Genomic DNA, 19,667 nt, shown 5'->3' with positions numbered 1-19,667 from the left:
TTCACGATTCAGTTTCTTACTAGGATATAACTTTCCACCCATTTCTACATTATTCTTAATTTGAAGAAAAGCAAAAAGCTGCAGCCTAACCAAATGACTAATCAGCACTAGGAATAAAACATCCACTTTTATATCCGCTTCTAAGGGAATTTAAGGAAATTGAACAACAAATGCCAAGAAATATGTTTACATAAGTTACTGCTGAGATGTAAATGGTTAATGATCAGAACTACTGATTGGAACACTTTCCAGAGACATTAAGATCTAGACCTGGAAGATCCACTGATGTGTGTGTGTGTCCATCTCCATGTGTCTTTAGGTAGTCCTCAGGTTATGTTGCCAATTGGGACAGAAAGTGTCATGCTAAGTTATGCACAATGAGTAGTCCAATCACATACATCACCCCGCTTTATTTATTTTCATTTTATTTATTATTTATTTTATTTATTAAACTTGTTTGCCGCCCAACTTGCTGCTAGTGACCACATCACTTAGCAATGGCAATCCTAGCATTCCCCGTTATTGTCGTTAAGCAAGGACCGGGCAGGTCATTAAGCAAAGATGTCAGCTAATGTGGGACTATGTGGGAAGAGCGCTGAAGCTGCATCTCGGACAAGTGGGCTAGCAGGGAAGAGCTATGAGGGAGTGGGGCGCTACAGAGTATGCATTGGTAGACAGATGCTGTTGGCAGGAGACTACAGGGTGCGGTCAGGTGCTACATAGCATGGGTGAGCAGGTGCCATGGGCAAGCACTATGGAGTGCAGACAGGTGCTACAGAATGCAGGTGGTACGGTGGGCAGGCACTATGGAGTACAAGGATCCCCATGTTAACCCAATGGCTTCTCTGGAGAAAAAGGAATAGAAGCCAGACAACCTGTTACCTCCTGCTGGCTTCCCACTGGCTTTCTTGTGGGAAGCTGGTAGGAAAGGTCAAAATTGCAAGACCACAGGATACTGCAAATCGTAATAATTGTGAGCCACTTGCCAAGAACCCAAATCGCAATCAAATGACTATAAGGATGTGGCAATGGTCACAACATCGAGGACCAGTCGTAAGTCTCCCCCCTTGTTCAGTGCCATTGTAACTCTGAACAGTCACAAAATGAGTGACTGTACCTCAAGGATTAGCTGTATATACATGTGTGTATGTGTGCTTTCCTTTAAATTGTCAACTTTTGATACAAATTTGGAGAAAGTAAACCCAAGTATGCAAAGCTGGTGGGGCTGTGCCATGCATGCCAGTAGGAGCTGGTTTCAGAAGGATAATTTTAAGAAATGACCGTCTTAAACCATAAACATTTTAAAGTTTCAGTTCAGCTTTTGTGGGTGTCCAGATTCAAAATAATAGAAAACAGTACTTGCTAATTTATGGCAAATTCAGAAGAATGTGGCAGTTTATTGGCTAAGTGCTCTGCAAACAAGGAAGCATTTAACTTGTTCACTCCTACAAACTCTGCAATTGGGATTTTGTTCATATTATATATATAGAAAAAACCAACACCCACATGAACAGGTGATATATCATGAGCACAATTTTTTACAAAGACTCTGGGGGCTTAATTGTACTTACTCTGTGTAAGAGAACAATGCAAGGCTTCAAAATGAAAAGCTGATTTCCTTGGAGAAATTGAACTTCCTTACCTTTCCATTTTTGCAGATATAATCAAACAGTTCTCCTCCTGAAACGTATTCCATCACCATAAAAATGTCAGACGGTGTGCTGATAACTTGGTATCTGAGAGAAGCATTTAATTAAATTGCTAATATATATTCAGTATATGAAATTAAACAAGTCTTGAAAAACTACGCACAGATGAGTAGACCAATCACATACATGCTCAGCTAGAAGCAAGACGTGAGTTATAACAGGATTATTCCCTTTGTATCAGCACTACCAAAAGCATCGTGCAAAAGAAAAAGTGTGGTTTTTTTTAATTCCTTCAAAATAGCTCCTATTAATTAACGGTCATACCACATATAGTAACATTTTTACAGCAATTGCCATAGCAGCCTAAGCATTACCAGGACTTAAAGCAATTCAGTAAAAACATCTTAGAAATTCCCATTAGACTCAAACATTCCTCTCCCCATTATTACATTTTAACATAAAGCTGATAACAATAAGACAATTAATTTATGCTGCTTGACATGGAATTTGATCAGTTGACCATATTTAAAAACCCAATTTCACAAGAAAGGGAGAATCTTTACAAGCCCATTTAAGGTCACTGTATAACTGTACTTATTAGGATAACCAGCAAACTGTAACGTGTGGAAGACCATGAGTTCAAGTCCCGCCTTAGCCAAGCTGGGTAACTTTGAGTTAGTCACTCTCTTTCAGTGCAACCCACCTCACAGAGTTGTTATTGTGGAGAAAATTGGAGGAGGATGGTTTGTTGGTCATCACCTTGAGTTATTTGTAAAAAATAATGAAATCGGGATACAAATAAATAAAAAAATACATACAAATAGCTATTAGGTGACCCATCCCAAAATCTGATTCTCTTCTTCCTTGCTTTCTCCATTGATAGTAGATATATGTCTGCTGTCCACTACTAGCTACCCTTCAATTGTTCAACTGCTATTCTAAGGACCAAATAGGTGAGAAAAACAAGATGACTAGGAGAAGCTTCTGCAATAACTCAACCGCTGCATTGCTAAAGACCTTTGTTCTCTAACCACAAAGGATAACCTTTCCTTTACTCAGATAACAATCACTGCATTTTCTCATCAGGCAAAAAACACAGAGCAGCACTGGCTTGAGGCTCCTCAGGCAATTATTGCGTACCATTAAGTCTCTACTGAAAGCAGGGGCAGTTTGTCATCCCACTTTTTGGCAAAAGGAACCCTATCTTTTACTAGGTAAAAATATTTCATGCCTTCCTTGTTGCCACCAAATATATCACTTCTCAGGCACTGAGGAGTCACTATTCATTTTCATTACTGGGTTAGCTACCAATAATCCTTTATTGGACACTGAAGTCATCAGTTTCCCAACTCTAACCAAATTATAAATGGTGGTTGACCATTAGTGATTTATACCACAGTAAGCAAACAGGACTGTACCTGAAAAACAGGCTACATTTGTTTTATCCATTGAACAAGAACACTCAGTTTCTCGAGAAACACCCCAAATAAGAGAGCTTATTCTGAAAGAAACTTACAGTTTAATTATGTGCGGATGCCGAAAAAGTTTCAGGTTCTGAATCTCTCTACGGATTTTCCCCACAACGTCAAGACTCCGAATTTTCTGTCTATTCAAGATCTTCACTGCAACTTTGTGCCCCGTCAGTTCATGTTTGCCAACTGCAAGAAAGATAAACAAATATTAACAAATGCACACTGCATAAAGACATTGTTTGCTGAGCCAGGGGTCAGTGAATAAGAGGGGGGGAAAAAAGATTGGCTGAATTCATACAATACACAAGAGCAGAAACTATTATTTATAGACCCTCCGTGGTTAGATTGGGACAATAAGCTCAAAGAATTTACATTATGATTTTGTAAGAATGTTTTATGGCACAGCTCAAAGTCTTTCCCAGATAGTATTTTGTCAAGAAAAATCCAGAGAACTTTATTTGGCAGAGTAAGTGAGCAGATTTAGGAGTCTGAAAGAATATTGTGATCAAGGGTGTGCAAAATATACCATTTTAGAGTATTTCACATCCACAAACCAAATCCTGTTCTGGAAATCTGCAGGATCATTTTTTTTAATGATCAGACCAGCATAGTTTTGTTTTTGTTTTTTTTGGGGGGGGGAGGATGAAAAATTCTGCCCCCAGAACTGTGTATGTTGCACATTCTGAACTTGTAAGCGGTCTTTAAAAATGGCTACTAGAAGAGAGACATTAGTTCTTTCTAAGCTGAATGTGTAAATGAATTAAAAAAGATGACCTTGATAGAGATACACCATGTCCGTTACCAAAGCGACAAGGGAAAAATACTGTATGGCTTAAGTGCAAAACAAGAAGAAAATATGCGCGAGTGAATTGGGCAGACACCTCCCTAATTCACATTTCACTGGGAGGAGGAGGACACAAGGAACAGAATGGACCAGAGTTAAACTTGCAAGCATGGTGTCCAATCAATCCCACCAAAGGACTCAAATTACTTTTATTAACATTAGCTTGCAAGTCTGATGTGTTTTATTCAGGGGTGAGCTTCAAAAATGTTAGCAAGAGGTTCTCTGGCCGGTTGCTGGGTGGATGTGGCCATGGTGGGCCATGGTGGGCGTGGCCTAGTCAGCCTCCTGCACCACGGCAAGGGGGGGGGATCATTTTTGCCTTCCCCAGGCTCCAGGTTTTTGTGAAGCCTCCGGGAGGGCGAATATGGCCTCCCCAGGCTCCGGAGGCCAGAAATGAGCCTGTTTCTGGCCTTTCCGAACTTCCGATAGGCCCGTTTTTCACCCTCCCCGAGCCTCCGTACGCACCTTGCACTTACCTGCATCCAAAACAGGCCGTGTGGGGACTCCTGGGAGGGATGGGGCGGGGTGGGCAGGACCAGCCAGGAGTGGGATTTGGGGGTTCTCCGAACTGCACAGAATCTTAGCTAGAGGTTCTCCCGAACCCTTGCGAACCCCCAGCAGCCCACCCCTGGTTTTATTCCTTGCCTCAATTCTCAAACTCGATTTTTGTCTCAAGGTAGTGATGCGTTAAGAGACCTGTCATCTGTCCCTTGTCGGGAATAGATCACTCCTGATACCCCTAAGAGTTCTCTGTGGAAATTTTGGGCCTGTCTATTGAGGGAAGGTTCTTGAAAAGATGTGTAGTTTGCAGCTTTTGAAGAAAATAAATTATCAAGGCACTTCCAAGTCAGATTTCAGGCTGGGTTACACCATTGAGATGGCATTGCTTGTGCCTGTAGATAAACTATGGCAGATTTGGAATGGGGTTGGTGTACTAGCCCTCTTTGATCAAAATATCCAACTGAACTGAAAAGTAGATTTTCATGGCTCATGGTATCCCTCTGGAGGGCTGGGAATAAGAGCCACATTTCTACAATGGTTTCCTCTGTAAGGCTGATGGGGGGGGGGGGTTCCCATGGCTTTTATTTTGCAGGAAGCCTCAGGGTTCCCAAATAGTCCCCAAATAACAATTTAACATCTATATGAAACTGCTACGTGAGGTAATTTATTACAAAGTACTAAGTACCTTCACTATGCTGATAATACTCAAATGTGTGTCTCTGTTCTGAACTACCCAAGTGATGGGCCAAAGATTTTGTATTGTAGTTGTGAGTGTCTGAACGGGAATAACAACCCTAATAGGACTTGACAGACTGTGATTTAGGGTTCTCCAGATCTAGAACTCTTTCACTAAACATGGATGAAGTAACACTCACCCAGACAGAGTTGGTGCATAATTTGGAAATCGTTCTAGGTTCACAGCTCCTACTTGAGAAATAGATGGGAGCCACAGGCAGAAAGGCTTTTGCACAAATTCTTCTTATGTACTTAATAATGGACTACCAGGCGCTACTTGTGGTAAGTCATACCTTGGTCATTTCTCCATTGGATTCCTGTGTCCTGTTCTGCACAGGACAGCCCTTAAAAAGCACTGGAAGATGTAGATGTTCAAGAATTCATAGACTGTACACCTTGGTACTTCCATGTAATGCCACTCGTACATAGCTTCATTGGCTCCCAGTAGGTTTCTGGGTTCAATTCAGAATACTATTTGTCACCTTTAAAGCTGGTGGCTTATGGGACTGCATGTTGGCATGCTTATGAGCCACGGTGGCACAGTGATTAAAGTGTGGTACTTCCATCCTCCCGAGGTGGGTAAAATGAGGACCCAAATTGTTGGGAGGCAATAGGCCGACTCTGTAAACCACTTAGAGAGGGCTGTAAAGCACTGTAATATGATATATAAGACTGTGTGCTATTGCTGTGCTCCAAGTCCCTTCTGTGAAACAGTATTATCAATAGGATCCAGGAAGTATGTCTGTCCCTTCCCTGTGGAAGGCTCCTCACCTCCCACTTTTGAGATTCTGATGATCCCAATTCCGTTGGCCTGTTTTGTGTTCGGAGACTGTTTTGCAAGTAATGAAATTATTTTAACAAAAAAAAAAAAAAAAACTACCTTCTGGCAATGTTAGTCCACTGAAATACTTTACTAGGAGAGGAGAGAGAGCAGAATTGGATTCATTAATTGAAGGTTCTGTCCTCAAAATCCAAAGTAATCAGATTATCCTCATTTTCTCCATCAATTGTGTTAGGAAGCAGAATAGGAAAAAAAAAAATGTAGCAGATAAACCTTCCTTTAATCATTATTCACCTCACTGTGTCCAACCAACTATCTTTGGAGTTCTGAGTTATTTTTTTGGGAGGGGTGGGTGGGAGAGGGAGCATCTCACCTATCTGATTAGCTTAAGGACTCTATTTTCTTTTATGGAAAAGATGAGTTAATTTTTTTCTATTTCTCCCTGCCCTTTCTCTTTATAGCCGTGATATAGCATGCGTGCCCGAAATGGCACACAGAGCCATGTTGCCTGGCACGCGTGGCATCGCCCGTTCCTCTTCCGGGTTTCTGGCGCACATGCGCACATAATGATCAGCTGGCCTTTGTGCGTCGGGCAGTGCCAGAAACCGGGAGAGCTGGTCTTCCGTTTTCCAGAGTGAGCATGTGTGCCGGCCAGCTGATTGACGCGTACGCATGCGCGGCAGTAACTGGAAGACTTGCTGGCATGCGCACCGGAAACTGGAAGTACCTTATCTGGCACACACAAAGTGCTCCCTTTTCAGCACTAGTTGCTGCAAGTTGCATGCTCCCTTTTTGGCACTCGGTGCCGCTCCCTTTTCGGCACTCAGTGCCAAAAAGGTTTGCCATCACTGCTTTAAAGTCTATTCCACAGGTGTCAAACTCGATCGCGTCATGTGACGTACCGAGAAAAAAGTAACCTATGAACATTTTTCACACTTTTTTTTTTGCTTTAATTTATATGCCGCCCTTCTCCAGAGACTCAAGGCGGCTTACAATGCGTTAAGCAATAGCCTTCATACTTTTGTATATTTATACAAAGTCAGCTTATCGCCCCCACAATCTGGGTCCTCATTTCACCTACCTTTGAAAGGATGGAAGGCTGGGTCAACCTTGAGCCTGGTGAGGATTGAACTTGCAGTAATTGCAAGCAGCAGATGTTAATAACAGTGCTTTAATCCACTGTACTACAGGCCATGTACACTGATGGCCATTGCAGCATTCCCATGGTCACATGATCAACATTTGGATATGTGGCAATTGGCATGCCTTTATGATGGTTGGGGTATCCTGGGGTCATCTGATCATCTTCTGACAAGCAAAGTCAATGGGGAAGCCAGATTCACTTTACAAGCATGTTGCAGTGATTCAGTTAACAAGTGTGCCAAGAAGTGTTTGTACAATGGGGCAAAACCCACTTAACAACTGTCTTGCTTGGCAAGGGAAATTTTGGTCTCAATTTGTGATCGTAAGTCGAAGACTACTTGTGTATATTTATAGTATCTATGCATGCAATAAATATTTCAAACTTGATTCGTGTACACTTTGTTAACAATATACTATCAATGAATCTACCAATGGGAAGCTGAAACAAGCAATATAGAAGTTAAGAATCTCACATGCCCACATGACTTGTGATATTCAGATTGCATACAGATATTCGGAATTACAATTTTTACGAACATGGAAAGAGGAATCAAAACTTCACTGAATACACCTTTGAACTGCTCAGTTCTCCAGAACTCTAAACTTGCAGTTCCTTGACCTTTAAAAACAAAAAAGAATCCAGTCTCCTATAAGTACAGTAATGCACAAATAGATGTCACTGCCCATGAGCAGTATGTCTCAGGAACTCCTCAAGAATAAAAATGGGGTTGTCTATGAAAAATGGGAGATCTGCCAAAACAATGGAAAACTTGCTGAAACAAAGAAAATAGCAAGCCTGCATAGTTTAGTCTAAGGCTATATATTTCAACCTGGAGACAGATATACCTGTTAGGACAAGAATACCTCAAAGAGAAATCCTGCAAAAAAATCAAACGAAAGCTCAATTTTTACAGTCTTAAAGATAAAGGTAAAGGTTCCTCTGGCACATATGTGCTAGTCATTCCTGACTCTAAGGGGGGGTGCTTATCTCCATTTCAAAGCCGAAGAGCCAGTGCTGTCCGAAGACATCTCCGTGGTCATGTAGCCGGCATGACTAAACATCAAAGGCGCACGGAATGCTGTTACCTTCCCACCAAAGGTGGTCCCTATTTTTCTACTTGCATTTTTTACATGTTTTGAACTGCTAGTTTGGCAGAAGCTGGGACAAGTAATGGGAGCTCACCTCATTATGTGGCACTAGGGATTCGAACCGCCGAACTGCCGACAAGCAGTTCAACGGTTCGAATCGACAAGCTCAGCGTCTTAGCCACTGAGCTACCGCATCCCCGTTTTACAGTCTTACCTTATTCTTATTATTGACCAGACCAAGTCGTATGTACTTAGTTTTTATATCTGATGTCAGAGATGTGATAGAGGTTAAAGCTAAAGACCATTTTAAGTTTTCCTTAAAAGGAAGGCTCTTTTCCCAAATAATTTTCTGTTAACAGCGAAAGGTTACCCTAAAATTTCAGAAAATACAATAAGTTCTTCTGCCTTAATTAAAACAAATATAATATCATTTTCCGCCTCCAAGGCTTGCAGGGCATATGATCAGGACACGACCATATCACTAGACAAGATAGAGCTGAAATTTCCATCTGTTTTTCTTCCCCTTTTAAGGCAACAGATACATCAGGTTTAATATGCCTATTTTCTTTGTGGGTGGTGCATTCTTTTTATTTTTTATTTGGAGAAAAATAACAGATTGCCCAATTTCCACATTTTTCAACCAAACTTTCAAACAGCATGATCAGGTAGGATTCTAGGGCCTGCAAAGACAGAGTTGAGAACTGCGTGTTCTGCAACCAATGGTGCAAATTATTTCCATTTTAAAATAATACCAAAGGACTGTATACAGCAAGTAGCATAATGGGGCATGATACACATCAATAATGAATAGATAGGTATTGGTGACATTAGTGATTAAAGCTGCAACTTAAATACAAGGAACTTCACAATGGGTGTACGGTAATGGATTTGAAGTGAATATTTTTCTTTCCCAATAAAGAAAGAAAAAAACAAAAATTACCTTTCTCTACTCAGGTTGCTTTTGGTCATTTGCAATGAAATCCTCCTCTTTTTGCCATTGGCAATTGCTTCACAGTTTTTCAAAGACAAAGTCATTAAGCTTTATTGCACCATTTTTCAAAGATTACAAAAAAACAAACAAAACCCAATCAAGTCTATCAGCAGGCTTTAATAACAACAGTTTTTTAAAAAAACTTTTTCTCTTCTCTTCTCTTCATTTAACAGCAGCAGTGATTTGCTTAACAACCATGGCAAAAAAGGTCATAAAATCATGCATGACTCACTTAATAACTGCAATGCTTAGCAATGGAAATTCTAATCCCAGCTGTGGTTGTACATCAAGGACTCCCTATGCAAGTGTTGGCTAACCTTTTCCGGACCAAGTGCCCAAAGCACCCGAACTCCCAAAATGCAATGCGCACACAGCCCCCCACATGCACCCCATTCCCCGCACATGTACTTTCGCCGCGAACTGAAGACGTGGCTCTTCCGTCAAATAACTTGATCTGCTAGGGGTTGCACAAACTGTAATAATTTTAAATATGGTTTTTAAGGGGTTTTTAACTTATTTTGTGATTTTGTGATTTGTATTATTGATTGTTGTTGTAAGCCGCCGAGTCCTTCAGAAGAATGGTGGAATATAAATCGCAAATAAATAAATAAATAAATGTACGCGTGCCTCCCACACGTGCCCCACCCCCTGCGCGTGACCTTCTGCATGCGCCCCGCCCCCCGCGCATGCACAGCAGACTCAAAGACCAGCCAGCAAGAGGCGCACATGCATGCGCAGCAGAGCTGAATTGGGGCAACGGTTCACGTGCCATCAGAGAGGTTGCTGCGTGCCACCTCTGGCACGTGTGCCATAGATTCGCCATCACGGCTCTATGCTGTTCTTGAAGGATCATCTTGCCCCAATGAATGAGATTAGAAAATGCTACTGTCAAGTTTCCGAAAGATGCCCTAATTAATTCATGAGCCATGATCCAAACTTCAAAGGAAATATAGTCATTTATTAGGAGCAACATCCCGGCAATACTCGGATGCAGTTAGGACTGATCCTACGTAGATTTACGTTCCCCTATGACCCTGTCTCTCCCCTCCTCTCTGGCCATGTCATAAATCACATTCTCCAATTACCCACTTTGGCTGGCTGCGAAACCTAACACCCTCCTTCTGATTGAGGTCAGAAAGAATGTATGGAATTCACTTCAGTTCTCCCTCCCTCCTGCTCATGGCAACTTGAAAGCTTTGCAAGTTGACAGCTACTTGTCCATAGTTAATGTATCATTCTTTTTCACTTAATAATGTTCATCAATACCCCCTGATAACATATCCCCTGATAATAAGCTCAATCGGACTTTTGAGCACATGGCAATAAGGCCAAGCGCTTATTTCAGGGTTCAAAAAAATATAACACAGGCTCTTATTTTCAGGCAAACACGGTATTTACTGTACTAATAATTCTCCCTCTAGAGCCACCTGAGTAGCATATGTACACTTTAAATAATAATAAATAATCCAACTACATTCTTAAGTTTAGGTAGGTTGCCTTGATCTCAAGTTCATCCAAAGGCCATTAGGAATACAATGATAATTTTAAAAAAGGAGCTATCTTTCCGTTCACCAAAAGTTTCCTCTCTGCTGGGTATATCTCTTATCACAGCTGACCAATTGTTTATAAGCATGAATTAGTCCCGTGTTTACAAATGAGCAAACATTACAAGTACAAATGAAGTGGTTCTGAACAAGGTAAATCTCCATTAAGATGTGCTGAGCCCAAATAGATTTTAGATTTTGTAGACAGAATGACCACTGCCTGTCTTCGGCACATATTAATTAATTTTAAATAAGGAAGGAATGTTATATTATCGCACTGGATTCCCATTATCCTTAACTTGTCACGCCCCATAAAACACAACAACGAAGCTGAGAATATGTTTAGCCTGGCATATGTCCTGCATTACAAAGGAATGTTTCAACAAAAGTTTAAAAGCTTGGCAGAAGAGACAAAAGAGAAAACAGCAATGCTAGAGAACAAATACTGTTTTTTACAACGAAGTCTAGGTGGAATCCAAGTTAAGATACACAAAACACGAATTCCAGTCAAGAGTCTTGCTAAAAATAGATCTTGCACTCTTATGAACAGAAAATATAGAGTCAACCTATTTAAAAAATGACACCAAAGGAGCTCTAGCAATCAATCAAATTAGATATTAAAATTAGATATTTTATGAAGAATCTGTGAACTTCCAGAGTTTGCTGAATTTTCCACGTCTTGCATCTTTGGCCATGTTGGTTAGTCAGGGGTGGATTCTACTTACCTTTACTACCGGTTTGCATCGGGAGCGCGTGCATGCGCGCAGATCACCTATGATGATGTCCGGGTCGATGGGCGGAGCCTCCCACTGGTTTTACTACCGGTTCTTGCGAATCAGTCCGAACCCAGGGCAACCCACCATTGGTTAGAGTTCCCGGAAGCTGCTGTCCAGCAAAATTTAGAGAGCATCAAGCCACATTCTTTCAATTAAAATTATTATTGTCTTTCTAAAGGTGTTTAGTCTATTTAATGTAATTCCTTAAGCAGAAATCTGCAAAATGTGCCATAAGAGCTCCCTGTATGTGGAAGAGAGGCTGCTTAGCAAAATTGCAGGCCCCTGTGCTGCCTTTTTGACTTCCCATTTGAGCCTTCTCTCCAGGGTCAGCATGGCAGAGGTGCCAATACAAAGCTGCAACCTTGACACAAGTGTATGGGAAGAGACATGCAATTTGGAGCTCTGCAGCCACTAGCAGACAGAGTACAGTAGCCAAGTGAAAGAAGTTGTTTTTCCTTCAGAAGTGGGTGGTCCAAAAGAGAGGAAAAATAATGGGAGAAAAAAAGGTTCAAGAGATCGACATGCTGTCCATCAACACAAAAAGAAGAAATCTCAGAAACGGGATTTAAGATAGAGCAAGCTTAAGAAAGAAACGATGCATGCTTGTAATAGTATAGAGCAGGGGTGTCCAACTCAAGACCCGGGGACTGGATCCGGCCTGTAGGGTGCTTAGATCTGGCCCCCGGGGCTGCCCTGGAAACAGTGAAGGACTGGCTCGCAGTGTCTCTGCCAGCGAAAACAGAGCTTGGGAGGACTGCGTGTGGCCCTCCCGAGCTCCATTTTCGCTGGCAGAGGGTTGCAGGAGGGCATTGCAGCCAAAACAGAGCCTGTTTTCGCTGGCAGCCCCTTTTTTGCTGGCAGAGCGCTCTGGTCACCACAGAAGCCCCTGACACGAGTGATGTCAAGATGGCCACACCCACCCTGGCCATGCCCACCCGGCCCTCCAAGATCAAACACAACCCTGATGCAGCCCTCAATGAAATTGAGTTTGACACTCCTGGTATACAGGATAATATATAGATCATTATAATAGAGCAATAAAATAATAGTAATTGAATAGTAATAGTATGCTATAATAATCATAGTATATAGCAATATAGAGGTAGCAATGTAAAAGAATATAGGAAGCATTCACATATCATGTTTATGTTCCTTTTTACAAAATAAAGCATCTTCCCAACCCCTTATAGGGAGATATTAAAAAAAAAAATCTGTCCGAGGTCCAGTGCTTTTGTCTCTCTCGAGTCTCGATCAATCTAAAAAAGGACCTGTGACACTATAAATCTAGCAGCATAATTGCCACAGACTAGACAGTATAAAAAGTAATTATCAACTCTCTCAATCTTACTATATATAGTGCAACACAACATTTTCCAAAGCAATTGCATGACACAAACAATGCACTGCCCTGCTTTTTCCTTATATAAATTTCCTTGCCACTTAGAACACAAAATAAAATTTTTAGCGACAAATAAAGGCAATAAAAATAATTAATTTTTCCATCCCAGTAATTTCTAAGCTTATTTCATCATTTCAAATCTTTTAAGACAGGAAAAAAAAGACCTCTAAGGGACTGTAGGCTCCGGTTTCCATGTATAACTATAATGGGACTTAGATGCATGGAAATACACATTAAATCAGTGTTTTTCAAATTTGGTTTTATGATGTGTGGACTTTTAACTTCCTTAGCATGGTTGGGGAATTCTGGGAATTGAAGTCCACACATCCTAAATTTGCCAAGCTTAAAAAGCACTGTACTCTACTATGCTACATGTGAACATCTCAGAATACATTGGACACATAATCCACTCCCCAGCAAATTACTGCTACACCAGATATACGACAGAAGTAGATGTCCTTCCATCTAGGAGTCAAGCAATCCAATTTACAGGTATGAAGAATCTTGAAATTTTTTCAAGATTATAGCACATACACTCCCATATGAACTTGTCAATAAGTTCATGAAAGAAAAGATTTATTTCAATAGGCATAAGAGCTGTGAATTCCCTTGTGTATTGATTATTTTTGTCAGAAGTGAAATTGGGGAAGGGGATGGGATGTTCACCATAGCTGGATTATGCAAGGATAAAGATGGGACAAGTGAATTCCCTTCAGGTCCTGGATTATCCAGAGGCTTCAAATTAACCGTTTTTGATTGAGGTAATTCACCTGGAAATAAGAGGGGAAATTTCATTTTTAAGCACAAAGATTACATTTCTGTTTTCAGAAATGCTGAACCACAAGCTGAGATGAGAGCAAGATTCCATTTGCTTATAAACAGAAATAAAGTCAGTTCAACACAATATTGAGGCATGGCGTTATATTAGTCAAAAACTATCAGGTACATGCTTGCCCTATGTTTCTTAAGATCTAGGACAGTAATCATGCGGCAATGAGTACCAAAAAGGGAGCATTGTGCATGTGCTGGATAAGGTACTTCCGGTTTCCGGCACGCATGTGTGCATGCACATGCGCTGATCAGCTGGTAGGCGCACATGCTCACACTGGAAAACTGAAGACCAGCTCTTCCGGTTTCCGGTACTGCCGCACGCACAAAGGCTAGCTGATCGCCGCGTGCGCATCAGAAACCTGGAAGAGGAACAGGCAACGCCGCACGTGCCAGGCGACTTGGCTCCACGTGCCACTTTGGGCATGTGTGCCATAGGTTCGCCATCACAGATCTAGGACCATTTCCAAAGCATTTAAGTATTTATGGAGCTATCTTTAACAAAATCAGGGCTCAACGTGAAATATAAAGGCAACTGAAACTATTTTCATGACAAGCACTGTGGGTAGGAGCTTATATTACAATATATTTCAGTCAATGGCAATTCAGTTGTAATTCCCTGAAAAAGATGTGCACGTATGTGTGTGTGTGTGTGTGTGTGTGTATATATATATATATATATATAGAGAGAGAGAGAGAGAGAGAGAGAGAGAGGGGGGGGGGAGGGAGGGAGGGAGGGAGAGAGAGAGAGAGGGGGGAAGGATATAATCAAATGTCTTTTGTCCAAATCCCTATACTATCATTCAAACTTCAAAGCTGCTAAATCCAAAAATCAAAGTATTCCAGCATGCTGTTAAAAGAGACAAAGTATAAATGTTTTATACTGATTTAAAGGCATTGCACACAGTGACTCCTACATATGAAGCTAAGGAGAACTTGTCCTGACTTAGTTATCAGTTTTCCCCTTTATGCCAATTCGGCTTTGTTATCATTAGTCATAGATGCTGGAAAAGCATTAGAAGCTGGCACTTTGATCCTGCATCTAGTGATTCATCCAATTCAAAAATCCTGTCTACAACAGCAGTTAAGAATAATAACATATGCCTACAGTATTTCAGAACACTGCCCAGACAGCAACTGGTGGAACAGAGTCAATTTCTCAACTGAGATTTTGGTTAATCTGGTAGCATATTCTACTTAAAAAAAAAAATATTAGACAGCTATGTTGCAGATGCTGTTCTTATCTTGCTTTTGAGCAGGTCTTCCAATTAACTGTCTTATTAATAGTACCACAAAGCAATCCGATCAAGCAAATCTCATACGCGTATACTGGGAACACAAATGGATACCTCTGTTTTAGTTCTGGGAGACTTTCAAGTAAAGGAGCACAGAAGAATCAAGCTATAAGGCTTGACCTTGTTGGCTAAGCTAACTAAAGTGTACTATAGCAACTAGCAACCTGACATGCATATAAATCATGTTGAATAAGAAAGAAAAGGAGAAAATGGAGATGAACTCAGATGCTGTACCCATCTTTAGTCTGGTAAACTTAAAAATTACTTTAGAAGGTACGCCAGAATACAATCCTTACTTTTCACTACTGGCTGTCATAAACGCTCTAGCATTTATGTATTATGTATTAGCATTACAATTTATTAGAGAACCCTTCAGTCTTAGCATTTGGACCCAAATTAAGCAAAGGCAAGAACTGGCCAATTATTTTGTCTGGTGCGTTCTAATGAGCAGGTGAGTATCTGATGAATTAGAAAACCAGCCGATCCTCAGTCAAAACCCAATTAAAGAATATGGCCATATGCATGAATTAAGCTGATTAAAGATTGAATATATAATTACCTTTTGAGAAATTCAATGCAATTTAGCAATAGCAAAGAATTTCTGTAGGATTGTGTAAAAATTGGTATTGAACTGAAAGCCCAAGAGTAATTTCAAAAGATCTGTCTTATCACTTTATCTCTTTTTGAAAGAATGACAGCATTTTAATAGGCTGTTATACTGTTTCTGCAAAATCAGACTCTTTTCAAAAAGATTTTTCCCATTAATCTTACCTCTGATAGTGCCTAGATAATCTGCTGTGAAAGAGCAAATATTGTTAAATATTAGCCATCAAATAATTATGGCAATTTTGCAGACAAAGTTTAAAGGAGTATACAATTTAACCAGTTGCATTTAATAATGCTTTCTCATACTATCCCTGAGGACAGGAATTTTCCAGAATTATTGATGTTCCAGTAATTCCAAGATTGCTCCTATAATGTAAACAGCCTTGAGGATCTAATGGTACGGTACTTCGCTTTACATTACAGCCGGACTCCCTGGGGTCAGGCACAAAATGTGTATTATTTTTGTTATGGCTCACCTATACTGCAGCTGAGCAATTCCAGACAGAGCTTATACTTTTAAAGCAACATATTCTCCAATGATGTTTTGGACAAGCACTATACCACACATCACACTTACAACACACAGTGAATTAATTCAACCCAGAGAAAAATACAGCCATTTGAAAATCAAAAGCCGAGTTTCCAAAATATGAAAGGAAGAACATAAATGCTTACAGAATGAAAAGAGAATGAAATTATTACAGTATTCTCCTTCAAAATGTTCCTCTGTCCTTGATTCACAGGTGGAAACATTGCAATTAGACACCTTTGTATGCATACGCTAACATAGGAAGATCTAAGTCATTGATGACTGCTTGGAATCTACCTTGATGCAACAAGTGAGGAATATGCTCCCAAAGAAGACATAACAACCAATTTCAGAATTTAGAAGACGAGTAAATTCTTATTTAGTTCATCACATTTCAAGGATAACATTAAACACCTGCTATTCTTTCAATGAGTCCCAACTATATTGTGAAGTTGGATTATTTACTGTATTATCAATACACATAATTGTAGAAAGGCAAGATTTTTTTGTAAATAAAACATGCCTCATCAAGCATACGAAACCAACGTTCCTTGCTGATCCACAGAAATGCCTTTGGATTTGATTACAAGATTTAAAATCTTTGCATCTTTCAGTGAAGACCTATGACTAACACTTGAGCAAAGTTCCTTTAAGTTTCTGTATCAAGCAATCTGTCCTTTTAGCATGCTTTCAACAGTGATTTCAGATTTATTATTTTGGAAGAAATACCGTCTCTTCCTTCAGCACTTAATGCCATTTACAAATAAAAACCTTGACGAGAATGAAGTAGAAATGGCACGCACACATCTTAATTTCCAGGGAAACCATTCATTTTTTTTTTTTGAAGCGAATTTGAACAACTCCTTGAAAGTGTTCCAAAGAGACGCAACTGATTTCTATCTCAGACACCTTTATTGTTGTTTCTACCTCCTCATTTTGACTCATTATTTACAACAGAGATCTCAGTAGACCGAGTTATGGGGTAGACGAGAGAACAGCAAGAGGATGCAGCACTGAACTGGCTGAAACTAGATGGGGCAATAATACGGAACTCAGCCCAGCAGGAAGAACAAAATTGGGAGGAGGGTATAACTGGGAGAGTCTAAAAGCGGACTTGGATCCCGACAGCTACTTTTGCTCCCTCTTTCCTCCTCTAGCCCCGTCCCAAGACGGCCATCTCCCCCCACCCACCCACCCAAGGCTGCAATTGCCTTGCACGACAATCCAGCGCATAAGGGAGCAAACTCTGTGCGGCTCCTTTGCAATAAAAATAAAATATTTTTAAAAAGCAGGCAGGCAGGTCATAGAACATAGAAAACACGTTTGCAATGCAGTCCCAAGGCAGTAAAGAAGCCCTTTGAAAGGTCGTGGTTTCCGGTCAGATTGTAGGGGCTGGGCTTTTTTGGGGGGGGGGAGCAAAGCAAAGCAAAAAACGGGGGGCTGAAGCCGATGAGGCTCCCCTCGGGCTGCTTCTTCGGCAGCCCATCGGGGGCTCACTTAACGGAGCAGAGTTAAAAGTACCCCAGCCAAAAGTATGGGGGTGGGGGAGGAGGAAGGGGTGTTCCTGGGCTGATGGATGTGAAACCCCACCAAGATGATAGACAGACAGACATTGATTAAATAGATAAGATTAAATAGATGGAACTAATCTGGATTGAAGGATGCTCCAGTGCGCTGGAGCCATCAGATCACCCCCTTCCTTTCCACCCTAAGAAAAAGGAGGGGAAGGTTTTTTGCAAAACGGGGGGGAAGGGGGTGCAACCCCATGGATAGCCTTCTTTAATGCTAAACGACTCTTCCCCCAGGAGGGAAAAAAAATGAGGGGGCGGGGGAGCTCCCCTCCTCGGGACCCCTCGCGGGTGAGAAAGGACGCAGCAGCCCTCTGCTTCACCTTCACCACCGTCGCCCCTTGAACGGGGCGGGGGGAAGCCGGCCGGCAGTCCGGTCTCCTCGCCACTCCCGCTTCTTCTGCTGCTGCCGCCGCCGTCGCCGCCGCCCTCCCCGCTTCTCGGCTCTCCCTTTCCAGCCGCTCACCCTTGACTTTGCCGAAGGTGCCCACGCCCAGCGTGTCCCCCAGGATGTAATGCCCGATCTTCACCCGCCCGTGCTCATGTTTCTGTTTATCCGCCGCCGCCATCTTGCGCCGAAAACCGAGCCTGCGCACCAGAGCAGGGCCTGGACTGTGTCCCCCCCCTCTCCCCTCCCCTCCCGCTCGTGTACTGTGAAAGAGGCGGGTGGGCGGGGGAGCTCGAGGAGAAGAGGAAAAGAGACGCGGTCCCTCAAGCGCCCGCCCGACTCGGAATCGCGGAAGCCCACGCCTAGTCCTAATTATGGGATCGTTTTTTTGTTTTTTTTTTAATTTTATTCTGCCTTTGTTGCTGAGCCGGCCGCGTTTGGTTGGCGCTGCCTAGGTTCAGAAAGAAGCGAAAGCGGAGGTGACCGCTTTGAAGAGGGGGAAGCTGTGAGGAAATCCCAGGACTGTAAGGATAAAGTGGAAAATCAAAAAATGGACTTATTGGCCAAGGATCTAGGAAAAAGATTGCAACAGGTTAGGGAGCAAATCAAAGGCTCTTTAACGGTTCTTCCAGTGGAAAAAAACCCAAGCCTTTTATTTGCTCCCTTAACTTGTTGCATCTTTTTCCCCAGATCCATGGTCACAGGTCCATTTTTTGATTTTTCCACTTTATCCTATAGTCCTGGGATTTCCTGACAGCTTCCCTCTCTTCAAGTGTTCACCAAATTCATCTCTGCTTTAGCTTCTGAACCTAGGCCAAATGCGACTGGCTCAACATAAGAGTGGCACACAGTGTACACAGTATGTCATTTAGGAATAAGTCTTAAGGGAAGGGAAAAAATAGAATGCACCCTCCAGCACCAAAATACAGTCAGGAATGTAGTATAAACACTTCTTTGCATGGAACTGAGTAAAGGCAGTTGTGTTTGTCTTAATTGCAGAGCAGCCATTTGATGCCAGCCACACCACAGAGCTGGCATATCCATGATCCCTGTATGTGTTGATACTCATTTCCATCATAACTGAAATATTTGCTTCCCTTATTAAAGTGGGAAAGAGAAAGTATCAGACTAAGAACACTAAAAACAGGAAGCTGCTGCATCTCCTATTAAACCATTACCTTATATAGCTTAGTGCAACTTCTCAGCCTAGGAAACAACTTTCAGAGTCCAGGGATAAACTATCTGTAGCCCCAACCCAAGTTTCAGCTTTTAGAAGCCTTGAAAGTTATTCTGTTGGACTTCAGGAATAAACTAGAAACTGTAGGACGTGATTTTTCTGCCAGTGTTCCAAGGGAATGCAAAGAAAAGTGGGAAGATGTAAAATTTAAATGGGAAGGCTTTAAATCTCAAATGCACAGATCTGCACAGATCTCCTGGCCAGGTCCGCTGCCTTCCTTTGCTCTTTATTATTTTCAAATGCATCTCCAAAAAGATGTTAGATCCTATCTCTTATGATAAGCCAGTGATAG

The 19,667-nt window shown here is 41.6% G+C and overlaps 1 protein-coding gene across 3 annotated transcripts in view; it reads right to left on the bottom strand.

The window, feature by feature from the left end:
• Positions 1-18,319, bottom strand: part of PRKAA1 (protein kinase AMP-activated catalytic subunit alpha 1) — a 31,595-nt gene extending 13,276 nt beyond the window's left edge. The window contains exons 1-3 of one of the 3 annotated variants that reach the window (XM_070935920.1): positions 18,217-18,319; positions 3,166-3,307; positions 1,643-1,736 (exon numbers count right to left, since the gene is read on the bottom strand). In XM_070935920.1, the coding sequence (XP_070792021.1) occupies positions 1,643-1,736; positions 3,166-3,307; positions 18,217-18,319 (339 nt within the window). Of the gene's footprint in view, positions 1-1,642; positions 1,737-3,165; positions 3,308-11,474; positions 11,556-18,073; positions 18,188-18,216 lie in introns of those variants that run through there. The other 2 variants (XM_070935922.1, XM_070935921.1) reach the window with 2 other exon arrangements.
• Positions 18,320-19,667: the final 1,348 nt, after the last annotated feature.

The sequence above is a fragment of the Pituophis catenifer genome, unplaced genomic scaffold, assembly GCF_029215685.1.
Source record: "Pituophis catenifer annectens isolate HBS135680 unplaced genomic scaffold, rPitCat1.0.hap2 SCAF_2, whole genome shotgun sequence".
Lineage (NCBI taxonomy): Eukaryota > Metazoa > Chordata > Lepidosauria > Squamata > Colubridae > Pituophis > Pituophis catenifer.
This window is presented reverse-complemented; position numbering and strand designations above follow the sequence as displayed.